Source organism: Schistocerca piceifrons, chromosome 9 (assembly GCF_021461385.2).
Source record: "Schistocerca piceifrons isolate TAMUIC-IGC-003096 chromosome 9, iqSchPice1.1, whole genome shotgun sequence".
Classification (NCBI taxonomy): Eukaryota; Metazoa; Arthropoda; class Insecta; order Orthoptera; family Acrididae; genus Schistocerca; species Schistocerca piceifrons.
The window spans coordinates 70,260,196-70,285,215 of NC_060146.1; the positions used below are offsets into that span (position 1 = coordinate 70,260,196).

The 25,020-nt window shown below is 43.5% G+C and overlaps 1 protein-coding gene across 1 annotated transcript in view; it reads right to left on the reverse strand.

Annotated features, from left to right (window-relative positions):
• Positions 1-22,632, reverse strand: part of LOC124717271 — a 54,466-nt gene extending 31,834 nt beyond the window's left edge. The window contains exons 1-2 of the mRNA XM_047244084.1: positions 22,565-22,632; positions 5,053-5,230 (exon numbers count right to left, since the gene is read on the reverse strand). Of these exons, the coding sequence (XP_047100040.1) occupies positions 5,053-5,230; positions 22,565-22,607 (221 nt within the window). The 5' untranslated portion in view covers positions 22,608-22,632. The remainder of the gene's footprint in view (positions 1-5,052; positions 5,231-22,564) is intronic.
• Positions 22,633-25,020: the final 2,388 nt, after the last annotated feature.

Sequence of the window (25,020 nt, forward strand, 5' to 3'; positions counted from 1 at the left end):
GCGCAATTTGGGTGCATACATCCTGAGAAATCAGCACTCAGAACAACCACCTCTGGCCGTAATAACGGTTTCGATACGCCTGGGCATTGAATCAAACAGAGCTTCGATGGCGTGTACAGGTACAGCTGCCCATGCAGCTTCAACACGATACCACAGTTCATCAAGAGTAGTGACTGGCGTATTGTGACGAGCCAGTTTCTCGGCCACCGTTGACCAGACGTTTTCAATTGGTGAGAGGTCTGGAGAATGTGCTGGCCAGGGCAGCAGCCGAACATTTTCTGTATCCAGAAAGGCCCGTACAGGATCTGCAACATACGGTCGTTCATTGTCCTGCTGAACTGTAGGGTTTCGCAGGGATCTAATGAAGGGTAGAGCTACAGGTCGTAACACATCTGAACTGTACCGTCCATTGTTCAAAGTACCGTCAGTGCGAACAAGAGGTGACCGAGATGTGTAACCAATGGCACCCCATACCATCACGCCGGGTGATACGCCAGTATGGCGATGACGAATACACGCTTCCAATGTCCGTTCACCGCGATGTCGCCAAACACGGATGCGACCATCATGATGCTGTAAACACAACCTGGATTCATCCTAAAAAATTACGTTTTGCCATTCGTGCACCCAGGTTCGTCGTTGAGTACACCATCGCAGGCGCTCCTGTCTGTGATGCAGTGTCAAGGGTAATCGCAGCCACGGTCTCGGAGCTGATAGTCCATGCTGCTGCAAACGTCGTCGAACTGTTCGTGCTGTTGGCTGTTGTCTTGCAAACGTCCCCGTCTGTTGACTCAGGGATCGAGACGTGGCTGCACGACCCGTTACGGCCATGCGGATAAGATGCCTGTCATCTCGACTGCTAGTGATAAGAGACAGTTTGGATCCAGCACGGCGTTCCGTATTACCCTCCTGAACACACCGATTCCATATTCAGCTATCAGTAATTGGATCTCGATCAACACGAGCGGAAATGTAGCGATACGATAAACCGCAATCGCGTTACGCTACAATCCGACCTTTATCAAAGTCGGAAACGTGATGGTACGCATTTCTCCTCCTTACAAAAGGCATCACAACAACGTTTCACCAGGCAACGCCGGTCAACCGCTGTTTGTGTATGAGAAATCGGTTGGAAACTTTCCTCATGTCAGCACGTTGTAGGTGTCGCCACCGGCGCCAGCCTTGTGTGAATGCTCTCAAAAGCTAATCATTTGCGTATCACAGCATCTTCTTCCTGTCGGGTAAATTTCGCGCCTGTAGCATGTCATCTTCGTGATGTAGCAATTTTAATAGCCAGTAGTATATTTTAGGAAGCACGAAGACAAGCAGTAGAAACTATCATCGTGAGCGGGCGGCCATTGTATTGCTGAATTGTTAGCCTAGGACGGCTTGCCATGAAGGGCAATGAAACAGGCCGTAGAATATCACCGACATACCACTGGAGGGCAGCGTGGAGGATAAAAACCGTAGAGGGAGACCAAGAGATGAATGTACTAAGCAGATACAGAAGGATGTAGGTTGCAGCAAGTACTGGGAGATGAAGAAGCTTGCACAGGATAGAGTAGGATGGAGAGCTGCATCAAACCAGTCTCAGGACTGAAGACCACAACAACAACAACCACTGTCGTAAGGGTGCTACGGACGACATCCAAAGGGGTCCTGCTATGAAAACAAATGGCACCCCACACCACCACTTCTGGCTGTCGTGGCGGACGACGATCAGCTTCGTTATCTTACCGCTGTTTGGGTTCTCCTGACATTTCACCCGCCTGGAATCTGACTGACTGGAGTAGAGCTGTTCTCAGGGATGAATTCCACCTCTGTTCCTCGAGGACCAGCGAAAGCGTGGTTGGAGATGCCAGAGACAGCGGTGGGATACCAAGCTAACTGTCGCACTCCATATGGCCCGACAAGCACGAGTGATGGTCTAGGGTGCCATTCCTTTTCTTAGCACTACCCCTCTGGTTGTCACCTGCGCCACCCTCACAGTACGGCGGTACGTCGACGGTATTCTGCGCAACGTTTTGTTGCCCTTTATGGCAAGCTTACCTCTGATCAAGATCATTCCCGCCCAGACATGGCGAAAGTTTCTTCCGCTTATCTTCGCCTCTGCCATACCCTACTGAGCCGTTTATCGACTCGTGTGACACCTTGTGTTTAGATTGCATTGGTTTTCCTTGTCTTCCCCTGACATGTTTGTTTGATATGTTGTCTGTCATTAAGTGGCTCCTTGGTTGTCTTTTCGCTCTGCTATCTGCGTTTTTGCTTCCGGGAAACTGCTATGGAGGAAGTGAGATCTTTGACCGGTTGTAACCTCGTGTGGTGGCGCGGAAGTAGGGGCGTGGCGCGCAGAGAGAGTGGTGGACACGGGAGGGCAGTGTGGCTCTCCAGCGCGAAGCAGGCGTGGTCGGTTGTACCGAGTCGGCACGTGATGTGTGTCGGTTGTGTGTAACGAGCGGGTCGAGTTGACGGAAGAGCTCCCCGCGTGTGGGTTGTATACAGAATCGCCCCACGAGTAGTTGCTGGTCATTTCGCCTCGGTGGGACGTTAACAAGCTTCTTTAAATCCCCCGTTTCGACACTGGAGTGTAAAAAGGAGACACCTAACATGAAGGAGCGGTCACTACCCGTCAACGTTGCAGAGAAGACGTGAACACCGGTGACAGAGCGTGTTGTCGCGTGACCGTGGCGTGTTGGGTACGCTGGCGATGTGTGCGCGGTCGGATGTGTGGATCCTTGCCATCGGAGGTCGTGTACTGCCTGTTCGAGAATAACTGCAAGTTAAGTTACTGGAACGTTTAATCATTAAGTAATAATTTTATGTAACCAGCGTCTCTTCTGCCTTGTGGCCTCCGGCGACCGGGTTTCCTATCCCCGGGACCGGTGTAACTGATCTTTCCTCCTCCTCTCGTTACTGTCCGATGGGAGGTGTAGTTTTGGCAGTTTAATTGTTTCGCTATTCTGTCGTGGGTTATGAGTAAAGTAATGCTTCTTGTTGGTTGATCATGTGGCCGCTCATTCAGCGCTGTGTGGTGTGATGTTTCCTTGCACGAGGTTAGCTCTAATTCTGTCAGCAATTTAAGCCATCTTATAACAAGTTTTCGCTGGCTAAACGTCGGTGCATTGACCAGCCCGAGAGTGGCAATTGTGTTTACGGGCGTATTTAAATTAGTCAGTATTCTGCCTAGCCTGAGCATCCCTGAGTGGGTGATTTGTGGCCACCTTACACAGGTCCGTCATATCTTATGTTCTAATGATATTCCAGGACACTTTTGTCTAAATTTTTTTTTAAAATTGCTCCTTTTATTGTCATTAATCGTGTGTTTGCTGAGACCAGTTCAATTTTTTTTAATGGTGCTGTTGGTAGCTTCGCCGGCCGCGATGGCCGAGCGGTTCTAGGCGCTCATTCCGGAACTGCGCGACTGCTAGGGTCGCAGGTTCGAATCCTGCCTCGGGCATGGATGTGTGTGATGTCCTTAGGTTAGTTAGGTTTAAGTAGTTCTAAGTTCTATGGGACTGATGACCATAGATGTTAAGTCCCATAGTGCTCAGAGCCATTTGAACCATTTGAACTACCTCACCGTACCTTATTAACAAAGTTCTGTATTTACTTTAGTAGCCTGTTTTCTAATGTTCTTTAAATTTTTGTAATTGTTGTATTGCTATAAACTACTTTGATTGGCGTTAGCGGCGTGTATTCAAAGGTGTATTGCCGTACTGCTAGCTTCTGTGATTTAAAAAAAAAATTATTTTATTGTTGTATTGCTATAAATTACTTGATTGCCGTTAGCGGCGTGTTTAAAAGGCTGCTTATTACCGTACTTCTAATTTCTGTAAGATACGAATAAAACATTTGTGAAAATCTCAACTCGACATTCAACTACCAGAAATTTGGCCCCGTTTCCCAACTTGCGGTGTGGCTTGTAGTAACCGTAATCACTGTGTGTGTCACCTACCTTGGCCAACAAGGTCACCCTCTCTCCAATAGAGAATGTTTGGAGCATTATGGGCAGGGCCCCCCAAACAGCTGGAGATTTTAATGATCTAACGCGTCAGCAGCACAGAGTTTGGCACGATATCCCTCGAGATGAGAGCCAACAACTTTGTTAATAATGCCAAGCCAAAAAAACAACTTGTATAAGGTCCAATGGTGGGCCAGTGCGTTATTGACCTGTTCTATTTGTGAGGCTCGTTCTCTCGAATAAATCATGCTATTTTTCTGAAATAGTAACAATTTGGCCGGCCGGAGTGGCCGAGCGGTTCTAGGCGCTACAGTCTGGAACCTCGCGACCGCTACGGGTGAAGGTTCGAATCCTGCCTCGGGCATGGACGTGTGTGATGTCCTTAGGTTCGTTATGTTTAAGTAGTTCTAAGATCTAGGGGACTGATGACCTCAGAAGTTAAGTCCCATAGTGCTCAGAGCCATTTGAATTTTTTAGTAACAATTTGTTTGTCTGTACATGTACAGCCTATCTACCGATTTCCGTCCCATTCAGATAATTGTACCATTACACATTGCCCCACCACCTGCCTTCTTACGTACACAACAGCATACGCGCTGGAGCGGATTCGCAATGTCAACCTTCACTGCCACTAAGAGATACAATACTATATGTATACTAAGATGGTTTCCGTCCTTTCGGACATGTCCGAAAGAACAGATACCATCTCAGTATATATATAGTTAAGGCTCACCGGCCACTTGGCCATCTTCTTCTTCTGTGCGAATTCACAAACAGTGCCCGAACTCTTACGGGAATCGGCAACGCGCCGCGAGTAATGAGTATAATGGGTGGGGGCACTACGAATGTAGTGCGGGACAATACGCTGAGAATGTGGGTTTCGCGGGAGGTGTGGCAGAGATAAATCCCAGCAGTCGCGCTATCCTCTGTGTCCTCGGTGGCTCAGATGGATAGAGTGTCTGCCATGTAAGCAGGAGATCCCGGGTTCGAGTCCCGGTAGGGGCACACATTTTCGTGTCTCCCCGTTGACTATGTCAACGCCTGTAAGCAGCTAAGGGTGTTCAATTCATTGTAATAGATACAATACTCACTCGCAGAAGTCGTCCACATTCTTCTTGACGCAGTCTGGCAAAGAGCTCGGGTCGACGTGACACAGCAAGTTCTCGTAGACGTCTTTGAAGCAGCGGTCTGCTATCTGCGGGAGGCACGGGTTTTCGTCATACTCCTCGTCGCTGCTCTGAGCGTAATCGTAAGCAGACGAAAGTATTGCTGTTGTGAAGAAGAATAAAGAAGATAGATCAGAACACAGTCTTTAATCATCGTCAAAGTGATTTATTGCAAAGAGCCATATGAATCAATTAACTTAACGACGTCTCTAAGTCTTACAAGGAAACCTCCCCATCGAACCCCCTCAGATTTAGTTATAAGTTGGCACAGTGGATAGGCCTTGAGAAACTGAACACAGATCAATCGTGAAAACAGGAAGAAGTTGTGTGGAACTATGAAAAAATAAGCAAAATATGCAGACTGAGTAGTCCATGTGCAAGACTTGCAATACGAAGGACAATGTGAGCTCAGGAGCGCCATGGTCGCGTGGTTAGCGTGAGTAGCTGCGGAGCGAGAGGTCCTTGGTTCAAGTCTTCCCTCGAGTGAAAAGTTTATTCTTTTTATTTTCGCAAAGTTATGATCTGTCCGTTCGTTCATTGACGTCTCTGTTCACTGTAATAAGTTTAGTGTCTGTTTTGCGACCGCACCGCAAAACCGTGCGATTAGTAGACGAAAGGACGTGCCCCTCCAATGGGAACCGAAAACATCGCAAGGTCATAGGTCAACCGATTCCTCCACAGGAAAACACGTCTAATATGTTCTATACGACACTGGTGACGGCATGTGCGTCACATCACAGGAATATGTTGTCGACCCACCTAGCTTGTACACTTGGCGAATGGGTAAAAAGATTCTTCTACCTTGCCCAATTTAGATTTTCTTGTGGATGTGATAATCACTCCCAAAAAAGTGATGAAAACATAAGAGTTTGTCACATAAACTGCAACAAATGAATGCAACAGTTTCACAGTCGCACAGTTTTCCCTGTGCTCTGTCAAAACATATGTTTTTAACGTTTTAAAATTTTTCTGTGTTTAGACCGTAAAATCCTGCATATGTCCAAGCAAATCTGAATATGTCCTGGAATTTTGGAGAGCGAAATTGAGTATGCATGAGTGCCTAAACTTTGATAATTGTCTGAAAATAAAAAAAATTCACTCGAGGGAAGACTTGAACCAAGGACCCCTCGTTTCGCAGATGCTCACGCTAACCACGGGACCACGGCGCTCCTGAGTTGACACTATCCTTGTTGTTACCTATCTTGCGCATGGACTACTCAGTTAGCATATTTTGCTTATTTTTTTCATAGTTCCACACAACTTCTTCCTGTTTTCTCGATTGATCTGTGTTCAGTTTTTCAAGGCCTATCCACTGTGCTAACTTATAACTTAATCTGAGGTGGGTGCGATGGGGAGGTTCCCTTGTTAGTAGCATCAGAGAGCAAAGCTAATCCAGATATCTCCTTCTATAAATGATTCTAGACGAGACTTGTGTTAACCTCTTAGTTCCCTTGATCCACCCATGTGTACCTCCGTTCATTCCTTTTTTTCGTCATAAAATGGTGTATTTTTCCGATTATACGAGGGCTAATCGGAAAGTCAACTCTGACCGGTCACTAAAAGAAAACCACAGTGGAAATCTGATTTTCTCAGATGTGTTGGGCAGGGTCTGTCGTGTCACGTCGCTCTTTTCATTTCTGAACGCACAGTGGGCACGTAAAGATGCCTAGAAAACAGTGACTCCCGTTAAATACGACGGCCTGTTGAGAGATTTCGCCTGATGTCACGCAGCCCACATAACATAAATGTCACACGTTTCCTTCTTCATGACAGTTCTCGGCCGCACTCTGCAGGGGCGACGAATATGCTCTGTAGCGTTGTCGATGGGTAATAGCTACCAACTGTCCACAGGCAGGGTGACGACTCCAGCGAGCGACCAAATGGTGTAAATTGCCCTGAAGAAACCCCATCGCGGGTTGAAACCGATTGGCGGCAAAATAAATAATTGATTATAAGTAAACCAGTCGCTGTTATCTCCAACACAACTATGTTGTCTAAAAATTTGACAACATTTAGGCACAGACAACGAGTTGCAGACCAGCGTAGCGAATTGGAGGAAAGCACAGGACATTGGTTTCTATGACGAGGATATTGGGAAGTGCATACAAAGCTACGACAAGTAACTATGTCGGATCGGCGTCGCCGGCCAGAGTGATCGAGCGGTTCTAGGCGCTACAGTCTGGAGCCGCGCGACCGCTCCGGTCGCAGGTTCGAATCCTGCCTCGGGCATGGATGTGTGTCCTGTCCTTAGGTTAGTTAGGTTTAAGTAGTTCTAAGTCCTAGGGGACTGATGACCACAGTAGTTAAGTCCCATAGTGCTCAGAGCCATTTGAACCATTTGGATCGGCGTCTACGTAGAGAAGTGGATGGAGGGTGTAGTTAACTGTTGCAAATGAAACAGTTTTGATTTTCGCAGCCGATCTGGTCTTACTTCCCGAACATAACTCGTAGACCGATGGTTAGTGAGTGTGGACCTTCTAGTTGTTAGTTTAAAAACCAGGAAGCAGCAACTTGGAAGAAACAATTTGTCTGCTATTTTACATCTGGTCGTACTCAGAAAATGGTTACTCCTACAATAGGTGCGTAAATAATTATAATGCCTAGATATTTGGCTAACAATCTGTGTTTTTTACTCTTCTAGATGTCGAGAATTATTTCCGATTTGTATCAGTTTTATTTGTTAGAAGGAAATAATCCATTTTTTAAGTTTCTCGTACGTGAGCATCAGGTCATAATGCCAATCTGCTAATTTAAATTTGGTGTCTAACAATGGAACTATGAAATAAACGTTATTTCTACATAGCAATGCCTGAAATTAGCTGATGAGTAATCGGAAACTCTCCTTAGTGATGGCAATGCGGAATTATCTGGTAGGGAAAATGACGGATTCTCGTTTTTGAATGACGTGTGTCCTGACGAGCTTGATGAAACTAACTGGAAAGCCATAAGAGCGTTCAGATGTCGAGACAGTAGGTAGGAGAATACACCCTTGTAGAGTGAATCCCTCTCACAATGAAGATGTAGATGATTAGAAAATTTGAATAAAAATTCAAGAACAGCTATGTTGCAACTAGTTTCACAAGTCTAATTTTACAATGTTGACCATCTACCAAACTTTATTGAGACAAGGAATGCCTCAAAATACGGGAAACCTGGTTGCGATACCTAGATAAGAAAAGTAAATGTCAAATGTGGAATGTATATATGTATTCTCAGAAACAATTACTGATCACAAAACGTTCCGTAAATTTTTGTTTAACGACAATAGCAAATTCTCATTTATCAGAAATTATTGTATGATTTTTATTTTCTTGCATTTATGAAATTGTTTTAGAGCGATAACAACAGTCTGTATTGGAAATCATATATTTCAAGAATATTAACATTAAGAATCCTTTCCCCTTTCTTCAATAAAAACATTTTATTCAGCAATATATATACACACACACAGACAGAATATGTGATGATTCACTAAGGCTCATATTTGGACCTCAAGTATGTATATATATATATATATATTGCCTGAATAAAATATGAGCCTTGGTGAATCATCACATATTCTGTCTGCATTTGTTTCATGCTTCTATATTATTAAATCTACGGTTCGGTGGTTTTGGTACAACACATAAAAGACGTTCTGAAAGGTAGCATTACCGGTAGTAACGGTAGCATTGGTAGGCACAGAAACGTAAATGAATGTGGGAGAGAGAAAATGGAAGCAGACGACCTCTCTTTGATTTTTGTTTACGTGTTTGCTTGCATTGTCCTTAGAACCGCACGTCATTCAGCGATAATCCAGTGTGTTGTTTATGTCCTTAAAAACATATTTTATAAATAATAAAAATTAGGTGTTGGCGTAACTTCTACGCTCTCACATATCCAAAGCAATTACTTTTGATGCAAGTGCAGTTTACAAGGGCTGCTCTGAAAGTAAGGTCCGTTCGGTCGCGATATGAAAACCACAGTGAATATCAAAACTTTTTTATTCGCAACAGTTACCCACACTTTCCAGCTTCCTTTCTAAATAGTCGCCGCTCCGACTTCGACATTTGTCGCGGCGTTGCACAAACTTCCCAGCACCCTCGTCACAGAAAGCAGCCGCCTGTGCTTTTCGCCAGTTCTCTGCGCTGGTCTGCCTTCCGTTGTTTGTGCCAAAATGTTGACTTCGTAGGTTCAAATGGTTCAAATGGCTCTGAGCACTATGGGACTTAACTTCTAAGGTCATCAGTCCCCTAGAACTTAGAACTACTTAAACCTAACTAACCTAAGGACATCACACACATCCATGCCCGAGGCAGGATTCGAACCTGCGACCATAGCGGCCACGCGGTTCCAGACTGTAGCGCCTTTAACCGCTTGGACACACCGGCTGGCTGACTTCGTAGCCAGCGGTTCATACAAGCAGAGATGAACAACGGATGATGATTTTATTTATTTATTTATTTATTTATTATTCCGTGGAACCAAATTATGGAGAAGTCTCCATGGTCATGGAACGAGTCAATACATGAAATTATAACACGATATTAGAAACAGATAAAATGAAATATAAAAAAACATATTCAGGTGACAAGTAAGTTTAAATCAAGAAAATCAACAATGTAACACTGGAATTTGCTTAATTTTTTAGCTCTTCCAGGAGCTCCTCGACAGAATAGAAGGAGTGAGTCATGAGGAAACTCTTCAGTTTAGACTTAAAAGAGTTTGGGCTACTGCTAAGATTTTTGAGTTCTTGTGGTAGCTTATTGAAAATGGATGCAGCAGAATACTGCACTCCTTTCTGAACAAGGGTCAAGGAAGAGCATTCCACATGCCGAATGGATTTCTGCCTTGTATTAACTGAGTGAAAGCTGCTAACTCTTGGGAATAGGCTAATATTGCTAACAACAAACGACATTAAAGAAAATATATACTGTGAGGGCACTGTCAGATTTCCCAGACTATTGAATAGGGGTCGACAAGAGGTTCTCGAACTTACACCACATATAGCCCGAACAGCCCGTTTTTGAGCCAAAAATACCCTTTTTGAATCGGAAGAATTACCCCAAAAAATAATACCATACGACATAAGCGTACGAAAATATGCGAAGTAGACTACTTTTCGTGTTGAAGTGTCACTTATTTCAGATACTGTTCTAATGGTAAATAAAGCAGCATTTTGTTTCTGAACAAGATCCTGGACATGGGCTTTCCACAACAGCTTACTATCTGTCCGAACGCCTAGGAACTTGAACTGTTCCGTCTCGCTTATAATATGCCCATTCTGTCTGATCAAAATATCGGTTCTTGTTGAATTGTGAGTTAGAAACTGTAAAAATTGAGTCTTACTGTGATTTAGCATCAAATTATTTTCCACAAGCCACGAACTTATTTCATGAACTACATTATTTGATACTCTTTCAATATTACACACAAGATCCTTCACTACCAAGCTGGTGTCATCAGCAAACAGAAATATTTTTCAATCACCTGCAATACTAGAAGGCATATCATTTATATAAATAAGAAACAGCAGTGGCCCCAGCACCGACCCTTGGGGACCGCCCCACTTAACAGTGCCCCATTGGGACTGAACATCACTACCACTCTCAATATTGCGGAGAATTACCTTCTGCTTTCTATTCTTAAAGTAAGAGGCGAACCAGTTGTAAGCTACTCCCCTTACTCCATAATGGTCCAACTTCTGCAGTAATATTTTGTGGTCAAAAGCCTTCGTTAAATCAAAGAAAACACCTAGCGTTCGCAACCTTTTATTTAATCCGTCCAAAACCTCACAGAGAAAAGAGAATATAGCATTTTCAGTTGTTAAACCATTTCTAAAACCAAACTGAACATTTGACAGCAAATTATGTGAATTTAAATGCTCCAGTAACCTTGTATATACAACCTTCTCGATAACTTTAGCAAACAACGATGGCATTGAAATAAGTCTACAATTGTCAATATTATCCCTGACTCCCTTTTTATAAAGTGGCTTCACTACCGAGTACTTTAATCGGTCAGGAAACCGACCACTCCTACAGGAAAAGTTACAGATATGGCTAAGTACTGGGCTAATATACATAGAACAATACTTCAGTATTCTGCTAGATACCCCGTCATATCCAGGAGAGTTCTTGGTCTTTAGTGATTTAATTATTAACTCTATCTCCCTCTTGTCAGTATCATGGAGGAGCATTTCAGGTAACAGTCTCGGAATACTTTTTTCGAAGAGCGCTATATGATTCCCTGTTGGGACTAGGTTTCTATTTAGTTCACCTGCTATATTCAGAAAGTGATTATGAAATACTGTACATAAATGCGACTTATCAGTAAGACGGACATTCCCACTACGCACTGATTCTATATCCTCAACCTGTCTCTGCAGACCAGCCACTTCCTTTACGACTGACCATATGGTTTTATCCTGAGACTAAGCTATTCTATCTGCATACCACATACTTTTTGCCTTCCTAATAACATTTTTAAGCACCTTACAATACTGTTTGTAATGGGCTGCTGCATTTAGATTCTGACTGTTTCTAACGTTTTGATACAATTGCCACTTTGTTCTACAAGACATTCGTATCCCTCTAGTCAGACACCCAGGCTGCCTGTTTGTGCTAGTACCCTGTTTTGAACGTTCTAACGGAAAGCAACTTTCAAAGAGCACGAGAAAAGTCTTGAGAAAGGCATTATATTTATCGTCTACTGTATCAGCGCTATAAACATCTTGCCACTCTTGTTCCTTGATAAGGTTTACAAAGGTCTCTACAGCAACTGGATCAGCTTTCCTAAACAGCTGATGACTATATTTGATATTTGATGATGATGATTAGTGTTTTAGGGCGCACAACAACGAGGTTATCAGCGCCCGTTCCCAACATAAATGTTGACGAGTGCAGTCAAGGTCTGTTGAACAAGGATCAATTCAGAGCTGATCTTTGCGAGAATTGTAAATGCTAAAATTTCAATATTGGACACAGCACTTCAAAACAGGTAGATAAAACTAAAAATAAAATACTAATAAAAAAACAGGTAAAAATAATTGACTGTGTCTGGGTGACCACTTGCAAATAATGGGTGACCAAACTACTTTACAGCACAGTAAGATCTCAATCCCAATATTTTGGGAAGAAGTCCAGACATCACACAAAAACGTAAAACTCTAGCCACACTCGCCTCATTATTAGTTAAAATAGAGGGCAGGTCTGGTGGGAAACTTAAATCTTCCCTAAAACACGAATATAAAACACACTCAGTTAAAATACGTCGTATCGACAGCTGTGTGCCACATGTCTGACACGTTAGTGGCTCCTCACGGCGTAACAGAAAACCATGTGTCAAAGGACAATGTCCTATTCTGAGCCGTGTAAGGGCTACTTCCTCAGCGCGTCGTTGTCGGAAGTAGGTGAGCTACGGTCGGACAGAATCCTTCACCGCTCGCAACTTATTGTCCCTCACTTCCAGCCACTGAGCCTCCCACCTACGCATGACCTTCCGAGTCACGAATGAAGTTATTGCCTGCAGGGGGACTGAACAGTGAGCAGGAGGTGGGATGGAGCAAGCCTCCTTGGCAGCCGCGCCTGCAGGTTCATTTCTAGGTATCCCTATGTGCCCTGGAACCCAGCAGAAAATTACATCCTTACCCTGCTTTTGCAAGAGCAGGAGGGCGTCCTGCACTTCTTGCACCATCTGATCTGCTGGGTGCATCTGTTCAAGAGCGGGTAGAGCACTTTGGGAATCTGAGCAGATGATGAATTTCTTGCCACGATGTCGTCGCATATGCTCTAATGCTTTCAGAATGGCAAACAGTTCTGCATAGTACACTGAGAACTGCTCTGGGAGCCCCATCCTACGGACAGTATCGGGAAACACAGCAGAGCAGCCCATAAAATCCCCCTGTTTAGACCCATCTGTGTAAACAGTAATAAAATCTGAATGGCTGTCTAAAATCTCAGTAAATTTAATTTTTAAAAGGTGGTCCGGGGTCAATAATTCTTGGAAGCAGCCAGACCAAGAAGTAATCTCGGCCGTTGTAGTAGCCAGGGAGATCCCCTACTCCATCCCTGGTGGAGGACCTTAATGCCCTCCAGGTGTACTGACTCGAGACTCTCCTTTGCACGGATGCCAAACGGCTTTGTTGCCTTCGGACGGTGGCGGAAGAGACGTTCCAGTGCCGGCTGTGAAAAGGTGTATGCTTGCCGTACCACAAGGAGAAGACGCCGAATGGACAGCGCAGGCTCTCCAGCCTCGAAACATAGACCAGCAACTGGACTCGTGTGATAAGCCCCCGTCGAAAGCCTAATACCTCATGGTGAATCACATCCAACATTTTGAAGTGAAGGGAGCCCATTAAGGCTGTATTGTGGGTGATCAAACACTTCCCATCGGAAACCCTGCGGCAGCGTCTTTATTGCCTCTGCAGAATGCGGCTTAAAATTGTCTTGAAGAAAGAAACGCATGACATTTATGTTTTGTGGGCTGCATTGCTTCAGGCGAAATCTCTCACCAGATCCACATACTTGGCGGGAGACGCTGTTGTTTTAGGCCTTTCTACGTGATCACTTTGTGCTCAGAACTGAAAAGAGCGATATGAAGGGATAAACAGGCACACTAAAGACACTGCCCAACACATCTGTGCAAAGTTTCATCGGATTTTCACAGTGGTTTCCACGTCACGCCTTATCGGACCTTAATTTCCTAATACGCCTCGTACCTACATTATTTTGTAAACTGAATATTCTTCAACTAGGTCAAAGGCAATGGTTTCCTGTTATTGGCAAGTGAAAAATTGTTTGTGAATAACAGAAACATGTTTTATACAAACGAGACGAAGTATTCAAGCGATGTCTGATACGTTTCCGGTTTGCAGTCTTTTTTTTAAGTTAACCTTTTTGTTTGAGGATGCGTTTTGTCACATCGTATGACTACAGCGATATTATCGTACAAGGCCTCTCAGGAAAATTCGCGACGTCTGGAACTGGTCATAAATGCCTGTGTCCGATATATCTGCGACGTTCGACGTTTTGATCACATTTCACCAGCATATCCAAAACTGTCCTGGCTGCATGCAGACAAACGCAGAGAGTTCCATACACTCTGTCTCATCTACTACCTTAAAAATGTACACTGTACCTCATATCTCTCCTCGTCCTTAACGCTTATGTCAGAACAACATGATAGAAACACACGTTCCCGTCATAATAAAATCCTCTCTGTTCCACTGCATCGCTCAGTCACCTTCTCCAAGTCCTTTACAGTAGCGGGAACCCGACTCTGGAATAACTTCCCTTGTTATGTTAGAGAACTTAAAAACAAGTCCGGCTTCAAAATACAGTTAATGTATCTACTTATGCAACAGTAATGCCTTCCTCTGTACATGAATGCACTTTACCTCATTACTTCCCTCTTCCCCCCTCCTTAAATCTCCCTTCCCCAAAACTCGCTATGCTAGTAAACATCTACTTTACACACCAAGATATTAATGTACATCTGCACAAATCTTCATTACTATTGCCAGTTTTTCTCATGTTTATCATTACTATTAGATTTTTAACTGTTATTATTATTGCTTTTATCATAATTTGTATGTATAGCACCTGATGTAAAAATACTACGAGCATTTACTTTATTAGGTCTTAGTCATTACTCTTTATTAATATTGTCGCTAGAGAGATCTAATGTTCTTATTTAAACAATTGTCATGATGTAACTCTGATGTGTGAAATGCTGCATGTGTGAAACACTGGTCCGATGTAAGAGACGGCCTGATGGCCCTAATCTGATCAGGTTAAATAAATAAATTAACAAAAGTCCGTATTCGTTTTTGTTTTTATACGCATCCCACAGTTACACGTTGCAAACCAACAATAAAACTAGAATGAAACATTGACAGTTTCAGTTTTGCTATACATAATGTTTATCTTTAAGTAAAAGACAGGAGAATAATTATGTAGGAGAAAAATATTACGTAGGTTACGGTGCCCTTTATATATCCTAAGTAATTCAAGGCTGTCTGTTTCTCGGAGAATCTAGTAAATACGCATACAAAGCGATCGAAATGAGGTAACGCGCGACAGATGTACAACACTCCTAACGTACAGGTAAAGCGTATACGATGTTAAGTGACCAGGGCTGTTAGTAAAACTACCGTAGTCTATTCTTACTTATGATAGTCTACTTCGGCCTGCGGTAGTTTTAGAAATCTAATCTACATTCTCTTCATTCTCTTCAGACCACTCCACCCCACCTGCAACATTACAAGTTCTGACCGACACACTATCACTCACGTCAATAATGTCAACAACAGAAGCGGGCAAGACAGCGGACGTTTCTGTACTGCTAGCGCCGAAGCGGAGAGGACAGGAAATTCCTTTGCGTAATCGTTAAAAGACCGACAACCAGCGAAACACGAACGAACACAAGTGCGAACCGAACACGACCGAATGCAATTCTCTCGCGCACGCCTACCGTTTACACCAGAGATAATTCTCATTCGCTTGTATTCACTTCGCGCTAGTCTCTAGATACACCACTAGACTTTCGGGAAAGTATCATCCACACAGTCCCTAAGATAGCAAGGACTGATAAAAGCGAGGCCTATCGTACAATCAGCTTCATAGCTCACGCACCCGATTTGCTGACAGAAGTAGTACACTCAAGAATTGAAAACAGAACTGTGTATGTGGTAGATAGCGATTAGTTTGGCTATAGGAAATCTGAAGAGAGCACAGAGAAAATTCTGACGTTAGGTTTCATTATCGAAGCAACATCTGAGAGACATCAACACAATTTCATAAAGTTTGTCGAACCAAATAAAGCTATGCTAGATATTTGGAATTTTTTGAATAACAGTTACACGCTGCAGGGGAAAACTAATAACACACAAGAACTATAAGAAACAATATTTATCAATAATAACAGAAGATGAAGAGAGAAGCGGTCGTTTGCAAAAGTATGTAAGCGAAGGATGCATTGCTTCCGTTCCACTGTAGAAGTTGTATGCTCAGTAAGCAATAAAGTAAATAAAAGGAAGTTTCAGAAGTTGGAACAATATTGTGGGTGAAAAGTTATCAATGGTAAGATCTGCGGATGACATTCCTATCCTCTGTGAAAATGAGAATAATATGGGAACAGTCCACTTAGATTACATCATGATCAGGCAGAGATTGCGAAATCTGATACTGGATCGTAAGGCGTATGCAGAATCAGATATAGACTGAGATCACCAATTAATAATGCTGAAGAGCAGGTTGTAGACTAAGACTAGTCAGGGAGAATCATTGCAAAAAGAAGCGGGATACGGAAATACTAAACAATGACGAGATATGCTTGACGTTCTCTGTGGCTATAGAAACTGCGAAGATGAATAGCTCGGTAGGCAGTTCAGTTGAAGAGAATGGACACATCTAAAACGGGCAAACACAGAAGTTTCCAAGAAAATTATAGGTACGATAACGGTAACTGCTAGGAAACAAGAGCTACCAGAAGAAATTCTTCAGTTAATCCACGAAAGAAGGAAGTACAATAATATTCAAGGAAATTCAGAAACAAAGAAATACAAGTCACTTAGGAATGAAATAAATTTGAAGTGCAGGAAAGCCAAGGTGAAATGACTGCTTGAAAATGTGAAGAAATAGAAAAAGGATAGGCCCATCATGTAGAAAACTCGAAACAACCTTCGATGAAATTAAAGTAAAGATGGTAACATTAAGATTACATTGGGAATTCCACTGTTAAGTGCAGTGAAGAGAGTGCATAGGTGGAATAAGCGCATTAAAGGCAACCACGAGGTGGAAAATTGTCTGATGACGTGATAGAAGAAAAAACAGTAGCCAATATAGAAGAGGTAGGGGATCAAATATTAGAATCAGAATTTAAAACAGCTTTGGAAGGCTTAAGATCAAATAAGACAGAAGTGATAGATAAGATTCTTAAATTTCTAAAATCACTGGGTGAAGTGGCAACTAAACGACTACTAATATTGGTATGTATGAGACTGACGATATACCATCATACTTTCGGAGAAAAAAAACACAATTCCGTAGATGGCAAGAACCGACAAGTGCGAGAATTACTGTACAATCAGCTTAACAGCTCATGCATCCTACGTAGTTGCTGACAAGAATGGTGCACAGAAGAATGGAAGAGAAAACTGAGGATGTGTTAGGCGATAATCAGTTTGACTTTAGGAAACGCAGTTTCGATGTTGCGGTTGATAATGGAAGTAAGACTGAAGAAAAATCATACGTGTGGTGGATTTGGAAAAAAACGTTCGACAATGTAATATTTTGCAAGAAGTTCGATATTCTAGGGAAAGACGGGTAATATACGATATGTACAAGAACCAAGAGGGAACAATAAGAGTGGGAGACCAAGAACGAGTTGCTCGGATTAAAGTTGGTCTAAGAAATGGATGCAGTCTTTCGTCCCTAATAATCAATCTATACATCGAAGAATCAATTGCGGAAAGAAAAAGAAAGATTAAAGAAAGCAATCAAAATTCAGGATGAATGGATATCGTTGACAAGATTCGCTGACGATATAGCTGTCGTCAGTGAGAGACAGGAAGAACTGCACGACCTGCTGAACGCTGAATGATAGGTCCAATGAGTGCGAAATATGGACTGAGAGCAAATCGAAGAAAGACGAAAGTAACGAGAAGTAACAGGAACGAGGAAAATTTAAAGGCAGCAAAATAATCCATGACAGTCGGTACAAGGAGGACATGAAAAAATGAGTAGCACTGGCGAAAAGAACATTTACGGCAGAGAGAAGTCTGGTAGTGTCAGACATAAGCCTTAATTTTAGGTTGAAATTTCTGTGAATATACGTTTGGAGCAGAGCACTGTAATGTAGTGAAACCTGTACTGTGGGGAAATCGGAGTAGAAGACAAACGAAGAATTTGAGATATGATGCTACAGACGAATGTCTGAAGACAGACTAAAAAAAAAAAGAAATTAAGGAGAACCGTGTTTTTCCGACAATGATACAACACGTGCGCATTCACGGGTGCAACAGAATATGGTGGACAGACAGCAGTATCTTAAGTATCCTCCAACACACACAGTAAGGTGCCTTACCGAGTATAGATTCGGATTTTTTCTTTTTTTTTTTTTACACTACTGGCCATTAAAATTGCTACACCAAGAAGAAATGCATATGATAAACGGCGATAAACGGTAATTCATAGGACAAACATATTATACTAGAACTGACATGTGACTACATTTTCACGAAATTTGCGTGCATAGATCCTGAGAAATCAGTACCCAGAACAGCCACCTCTGGCCGTAATAACGGCCTTGATACGCCTGGGCAATCAGTCAAACAGAGCTTGGATGGCGTGTACAGGTAAAGCTGCCCATGCAGCTTCAAGACGATACCACAGTTCATCAAGAGTAGTGACTGGCGTATTGTGACGAGCCAGTTGCTCGGCCACCATTGACCAGACGTTTCCAAATGGTGAGAGATGTAGAGAATGTGCTAGCCAGGGCAGCAGTCGAACATTTTCTGTATCCAGACAGGCCCATACAGGACTTGCAACATGTCGTCGTGCATTATCCTGCTGAAATGTAGGGCTTCGCAGGGATCGAATGAAGGATAGAGCCACGGGTCGTAACACATTAGGAATGTAAAATCCACTGTTCAAAGTGCCGTCAATGTGAACAAGAGATGACTGAGACGTTTAACCAGTGACACCCCATACCATCCCACCGGGTGATACGCCAGTATGGCGATGACGAATACAGGCTTCCATTGTGCGTTCACCGCGATATCACCAAACACGGATGCGACCATCATGATACTGTAAGCCGAACCTGGATTCATCCGAAAAAATGACGTTTTGCCATTCGTACATCCAGGTTCGTCGTTGAGTACACCATCGCAGGGGCTCCTGTCTGTGATGCAGCGTCAACGGTAACCGCAGCCATGGTCTCCGAGCTGATAGTCCATGCTGCTGCAAACGTTGTCGAAATGTTCGTGCAGATGGTTGTTGTCATGCAAACATCCCCATCTGTTGACTCAGGGATCGAGACGTGGCTGCACGATCCATTACAGCCATGCGGATAAGATGCCTGTCATCTCGACTGCTAGTAATAAAGGGCCTTTGGGATCCAGCATCTCGTTCCGTATTACCCTCCTGAACCCACCGATTCCATATTCTGCTAACAGTCATTGGATCTCGACCAACGCGAGCAGCAATGTCGCGATACGATAAACCGCAATCGCGATAGGCTACAATCCGACCTGTATCAAAGTCGGAAACGTGATGGTACGCATTTCTCCTCCTTACACGAGCCATCACAACAACGTTTCACCACGCAACGCCGGTCAACTGTTGTTCGTGTATGAGAAATCGGCTGGAAACTTTACTCATGTCAGCACGTTGTAGGTGTCGCCACCGGCGCCAACCTCGTGTGAATGCTCTGAAAAGCTAATCATTTGCATATCACATCTTCTTCCTGTCGGTTAAATTTCGCGTCTGTAGCACGTCAGCTTCGTGGTGTAGCAATTTTAATGGCCAGTAGTGTAATTTCACTCGAGTGTTCTGTAATAAACGTTTCTGTATTAATCGAATTGGGAATAATGTAATTTATTGGACACTTTACAAAAGAATTCATCGGGTGACAGAACACGTTCTGAGGCACCCAAAAATCGTCGGTTGGTAATGAAGTGTGGGACTTCAAAGCTGTATACGGATACCAAGCCTTGAGTAAGGTAAGGAGAGTCAAATAGATGAAGAGACTCACACAGCATAGACGAGCGCGGAATCTGCATCAAACCTGTCTACGGACTGAAGACCACAACAACAAAGTATGTACCGCAAGCAGTCGCTATGTTTAGGTATACTCAACACATCAGCATTAAGTTGCTTCCGATGTTTTTCCAGCACCACGCACTCGTCTTCAGGAACCAAGGTAATTAATGGTTCAAATGGCTCCCCTAGACTTAGGACTACTTAAACCTAACTAACCTAAGGACATCACACACATCTATGCCCAAGGCAGAATTCGAACCTGCGACCGTAGCGGTCGCGCGGTTCGAGAGTGTAGCGCCTAGAACCACCCGGCCACTCCGGCCGGCTGATTTGGAAAGAACACTTTGAAAATATTGTGGGGAAGCCAAAGCAAGGACTGCGATTTGTTGGCAGAACACTTAGAAGGAGCAACAGATCTAGTAAAGAGATGTCTAGGACTACGCTTGTCCGTCCTCTCTCGGAGTACCGCTGCACGGTGTGCGAGGCTTACCAGATAGGTTTAACGGAGTGCATCGAGAAAGTTCAAAGAAGAGCAGCGCGCTTTGTATTATCGAGAAATAGGGCAGATAGTTTCACGGACATGATACAGGATTGGGGAGGTGGACATAATTAAAACAAAGGCGTTTCTCGTTGCCACGAGATCCTTTCACGAAATTTAAATCACCAACTTTCTCCTCCGAATGAGAAAATATTTTATTGACACCGACCTCCATAGGGAGAAACGGACATCATAATAAAATAATAAATCTGAGCTCGCACGGAAAGATACACGTGTTCCCCTTTTCCGCGCGCTGTTCGAGACTTTAATAATAGAAATTTATTGTGAAGATGGTTGGATGAACCATCTGCCAGGCACTTAAGTATGGTTTGCAGAGTATCCATACAGATGTAGATGAATGTTTTGTCCCACGATTTTTATCCCCAACTGCATCCACAAGTAACCAACACTTGTATTTTCATAGGCGCCGCCTTAAAATTAACCTCACTCAAAATTACATCTGTAGAAAGGTAATAACGTTAAATAATTTACTTCTCTCTCTCGTCTCAGGGACACAGTGAAAATCAGTAGGCAGTCTTTATTTTATATTAGAACAAATAAGCCCTCGCTCACAAATATTGAGTCAAAATTGACCAGGTTTCGACGCTACTATGAGCGTCGTCTTCAGAATTAGACTAACTGTTCTAAAACATATTAGGTATATAATACATTAATAAAATTAAAGTTTGTACTGACTGGAGAAAGATGCAGTACTTACAAGTCACATATTAAAAAAAGATCTAAGCCGGAAAGGCGACGTCATGAATAGTTGTAAGTAAGATGGCGAGCCGCTAAGGGCTGCTCGTACTTGAGTGAACAAGGGTTGCAACAAGACTGAGGTGCCCACGTTAGAAAGTGTGGCCAAGTAAACATGGTGTTGCTACGAGCGCCATCTAGTAGCCGCAGAAACAACTAGGCTACTGTACATTCAAAATTAGACACATCAAATTGTGATGCAGCTGATTCAGGTATAACGTAAGCACTAATAATAATAAGATGAAGTTACATATTTATCTGCTTTAAACAGAAATACATTTTGTAACGCAAAAAAAGTCAGTTATGACATTCAAGAAAACAGCAAAGATGTAACAGGAAAACAACATTTCGGTAAACTGCATGAGGAAATCTGAATCAAAGATCAAGCAATGGCTTTATGCAGTCGCAAGAGTTTTTATTTCGCAGCTGCAGCTGTTTGTTGAGAATGAGGCCATCATGACGAGAGAGATGTTTGAAAATCTCCAATTCCTCTAAGACATCTAACCTACGCCCCTTCTTTTCGGTATGCAGAATACTGCTACCGCCTCTGGCTTTAGGCACGTGTCCAGTAATTAAGAGATGATCGGCGAAGGACGAATTTAGGGGACTGGTGCCGTTCTTTCTCAAAAGATGTTCTCTATATCTGACGGTGAAAGCACGTCCGGTTTGTCCTATATAACAGGAGGAGCATGTATCGTAGATGATCTTATAAACGCAAGAACTTTCTGTGGGGGAGCGAATGGATTTCAAATTATGAATGAAGTTTCTCTTTAGATTATTATTAGTAGAGAAGGCAACATTGCAGTTGTATTTGTTGCGAAGCATGCGCTGAATCTGATAGGAAATGGATCCTATGAAAGGAATAGAAAAACTTTTTCTTTTTGGGCTTAATTTCAGCGCATGAGGTGTTGAGCGTGGTAGTTCTTGCAGTTTTCTTTTTTAGGATATCGTCCACTATGTTAGGCGTATATTCATTATGGACTGCTATGTTTTTAAGTAAATTAATCTCCTCATTAAGCTTTTCTGTTGAAAGTGGTACAGAAATGGCTCGGTGGACGGCAGAGTGAAAAAATGCCATTTTTTTCATTTATAGCTGCATTAGCTAATAAAATAAATGTTCTATCGGGTGTTGTTATTACATGTCAATAATAACGCTTGTCTACTTAATGTAATGTTAAGGCAGTTACATGTAACGTACAAGGATGCAACACGGTATTACGAATTTTTTGACCAGTGTCAAAACAAGCCCACAACCAGCAGCAATATAATAATGTTTATGACAGTAGCTGAAAGTGTGTGTCTTTCGCGAAAAAAGCTGTAGTTGTGCATCACCTTACAAAAGTGTTTAGTTATTGGTACTCCTGAAGATGAGCACGGCAGTTTGAAACGTAGCACTCACCTGCGACGTGGGCCAGAGTGGCGACGAACAGGCAGCGCCTCATGTCTGCAGACTGGACGGCTCGCCCGCGTGGCTGGCACTGCCAGATACCCGACATCACCCCGGCCGCTTCCGGTCCCGATATCGCCCCTTCCTGTCGCTGCGACTCGCTCAGCGTGACGTCACAGCCACTCGCCCCGAATAGACTAAACGAGCTTCCCGTGCGTAAGAGCATACTCTGGGACTTCAGCAGAAATAATTTTTCCTGTAGTTTGGGGGGGGGGCGCAGGGGGAAGGGGGGGACGAGGCTCTAAAATTGCCATATTTCATATAAATGAGTTGGTCATCTCCGAGAAGCTTCACTGCGTTCAGCCACGTCGTGCTCCAATTGGCTAAACGAGAGGTTTAGCAGAGTCATGGGAAATCATTTCGAAAAGAGCATGAGAATTCTGTAATGAATAAAAACACTGTACTCCTTGTTCTATTCGATGTAACTGCCCCCCTGTTGGTCCCTATGTGTGGAGGCCTACGTAGCAAATCTTTGCTAAGATAAACAGACAACATACGCAGCTAATAAAAATAAACTGAAGGACCGTGGGTATACAAGTAAACAGGTAGAACACAACGCTGCGGTCGGCAATGCCTATACAGGGTGTTACAAAAAGGTACGGCCAAACTTTCAGGAAACTTTCCTCACGCACAAAGAAAGAAAATATGTTATGTGGACATGTGTCCAGAAACGCTTACTTTCCATGTTAGAGCTCATTTTATTACTTCTCTTCAAATCACATTAATCATGGAATGGAAACACACAGCAACAGAACGTACCAGCGTGACATCAAACACTTTGTTACAGGAAATGTTCAAAATGTCCTCCGTTAGCGAGGATACATGCATCCACTCTCCGTCGCATGGAATCCCTGATGCGCTGATGCAGCCCTGGAGAATGGCGTATTGAATCACAGCCGTCCACAATACGAGCACGAAGAGTCTCTACATTTGGTACCGGGGTTGCGTAGACAAGAGCTTTCAAATGCCCCTATAAATGAAAGTCAGGAGGGTTGAGGTCAGGAGAGCGTGGAGGCCATGGAATTGGTCCGCCTCTACCAATCCATCGGTCACCGAATCTGTTGTTGAGAAGCGTACGAACACTTCGACTGAAATGTGCAGGAGCTCCATCGTGCATGAGCCACATGTTGTGTCGTACTTGTAAAGGCACATGTTCTAGCAGCACAGGTAGAGTATCCCGTATGAAATCATGATAACGTGCTCCATTGAGCGTAGGTGGAAGAACATGGGGCCCAATCAAGACATCACCAACAATGCCTGCCCAAACGTTCACAGAAAATCTGCGTTGATGACGTGATTGCACAACCGCGTGCGGATTCTCGTCAGCCCACGCATGTGGATTGTGAAAATTTACAATTTGATCACGTTGGAATGAAGCCTCATCCGTAAAGAGAACATTTGCACTGAAATGAGGATTGACACATTGTTGTAGGAACCATTCGCAGAAGTGTACCCGTGGAGGCGAAACAGCTGCTGACAGTGCCTGCACACGCTGTACATGGTACGGAAACAACTGGTTCTCCCGTAGCACTCTCCATACAGTGACGTGGTCAACGTTACCTTGTACAGCAGCAACTTCTCTGACGCTGACATTAGGGTTATCGTCAACTTGCACGAAGAATTGCCTCGTCCATTGCAAGTGTCCTCGTCGTTCTAGATCATCCCCAGTCGCGAGTCAAAGGTTGGAATGTCCGTGCTCCCTAAGCCGCCGATCATTTGCTTCGCACGTCTTCCTGTCGGGACACCTTCGTTCTGGAAATCTGTCTCGATACAAACGTACCGCGCCACGGCTATTGCCCCGTGCTAATCCATACATCAAATGGGTATCTGCCAACTCCGCATTTGTAAACATTGCACTGACTGCAAAACCACGTTCGTGATGAACACTAACCTGTTGATGCTACGTACTGATGTGCTTGATGCTAGTACTGTAGAGCAATGAGTCGCATGTCAACACAAGCACCGAAGTCAACATTACCTTCCTTCAATTGGTACAACTGGCGGTGAATCGAGGAAGTACAGTACATACTGACGAAACTAAAATGAGCTCTAACATGGAAATTATGCGTTTACGGACACATGTCCCCATAACATGTTTCGTTTATTTGTGTGTGAGGAATGTTTCCTGAACGTTTGGCCGTTTCTTTTTGAAACACCCTGTATAAGACAACAAGTGTCTGGAGCAGTTGTTAGATCAGAGTACGCTGTTGAAACCACATGTGGACCGTTCGGACACTTATATAAAGAATTCGACACATTTCATCAGGAGATTGAATGGCAGAGTGGTCCAGCCGGAGGACATATTGGTCAGCTTCGATGTGGTATCGCTGTTTAGCATGGTTCCACTTAATGATGTATTGGAACAGCTGGATCGAATTTTTCCTGCCGATGTTTTAGAACCGTTTAAG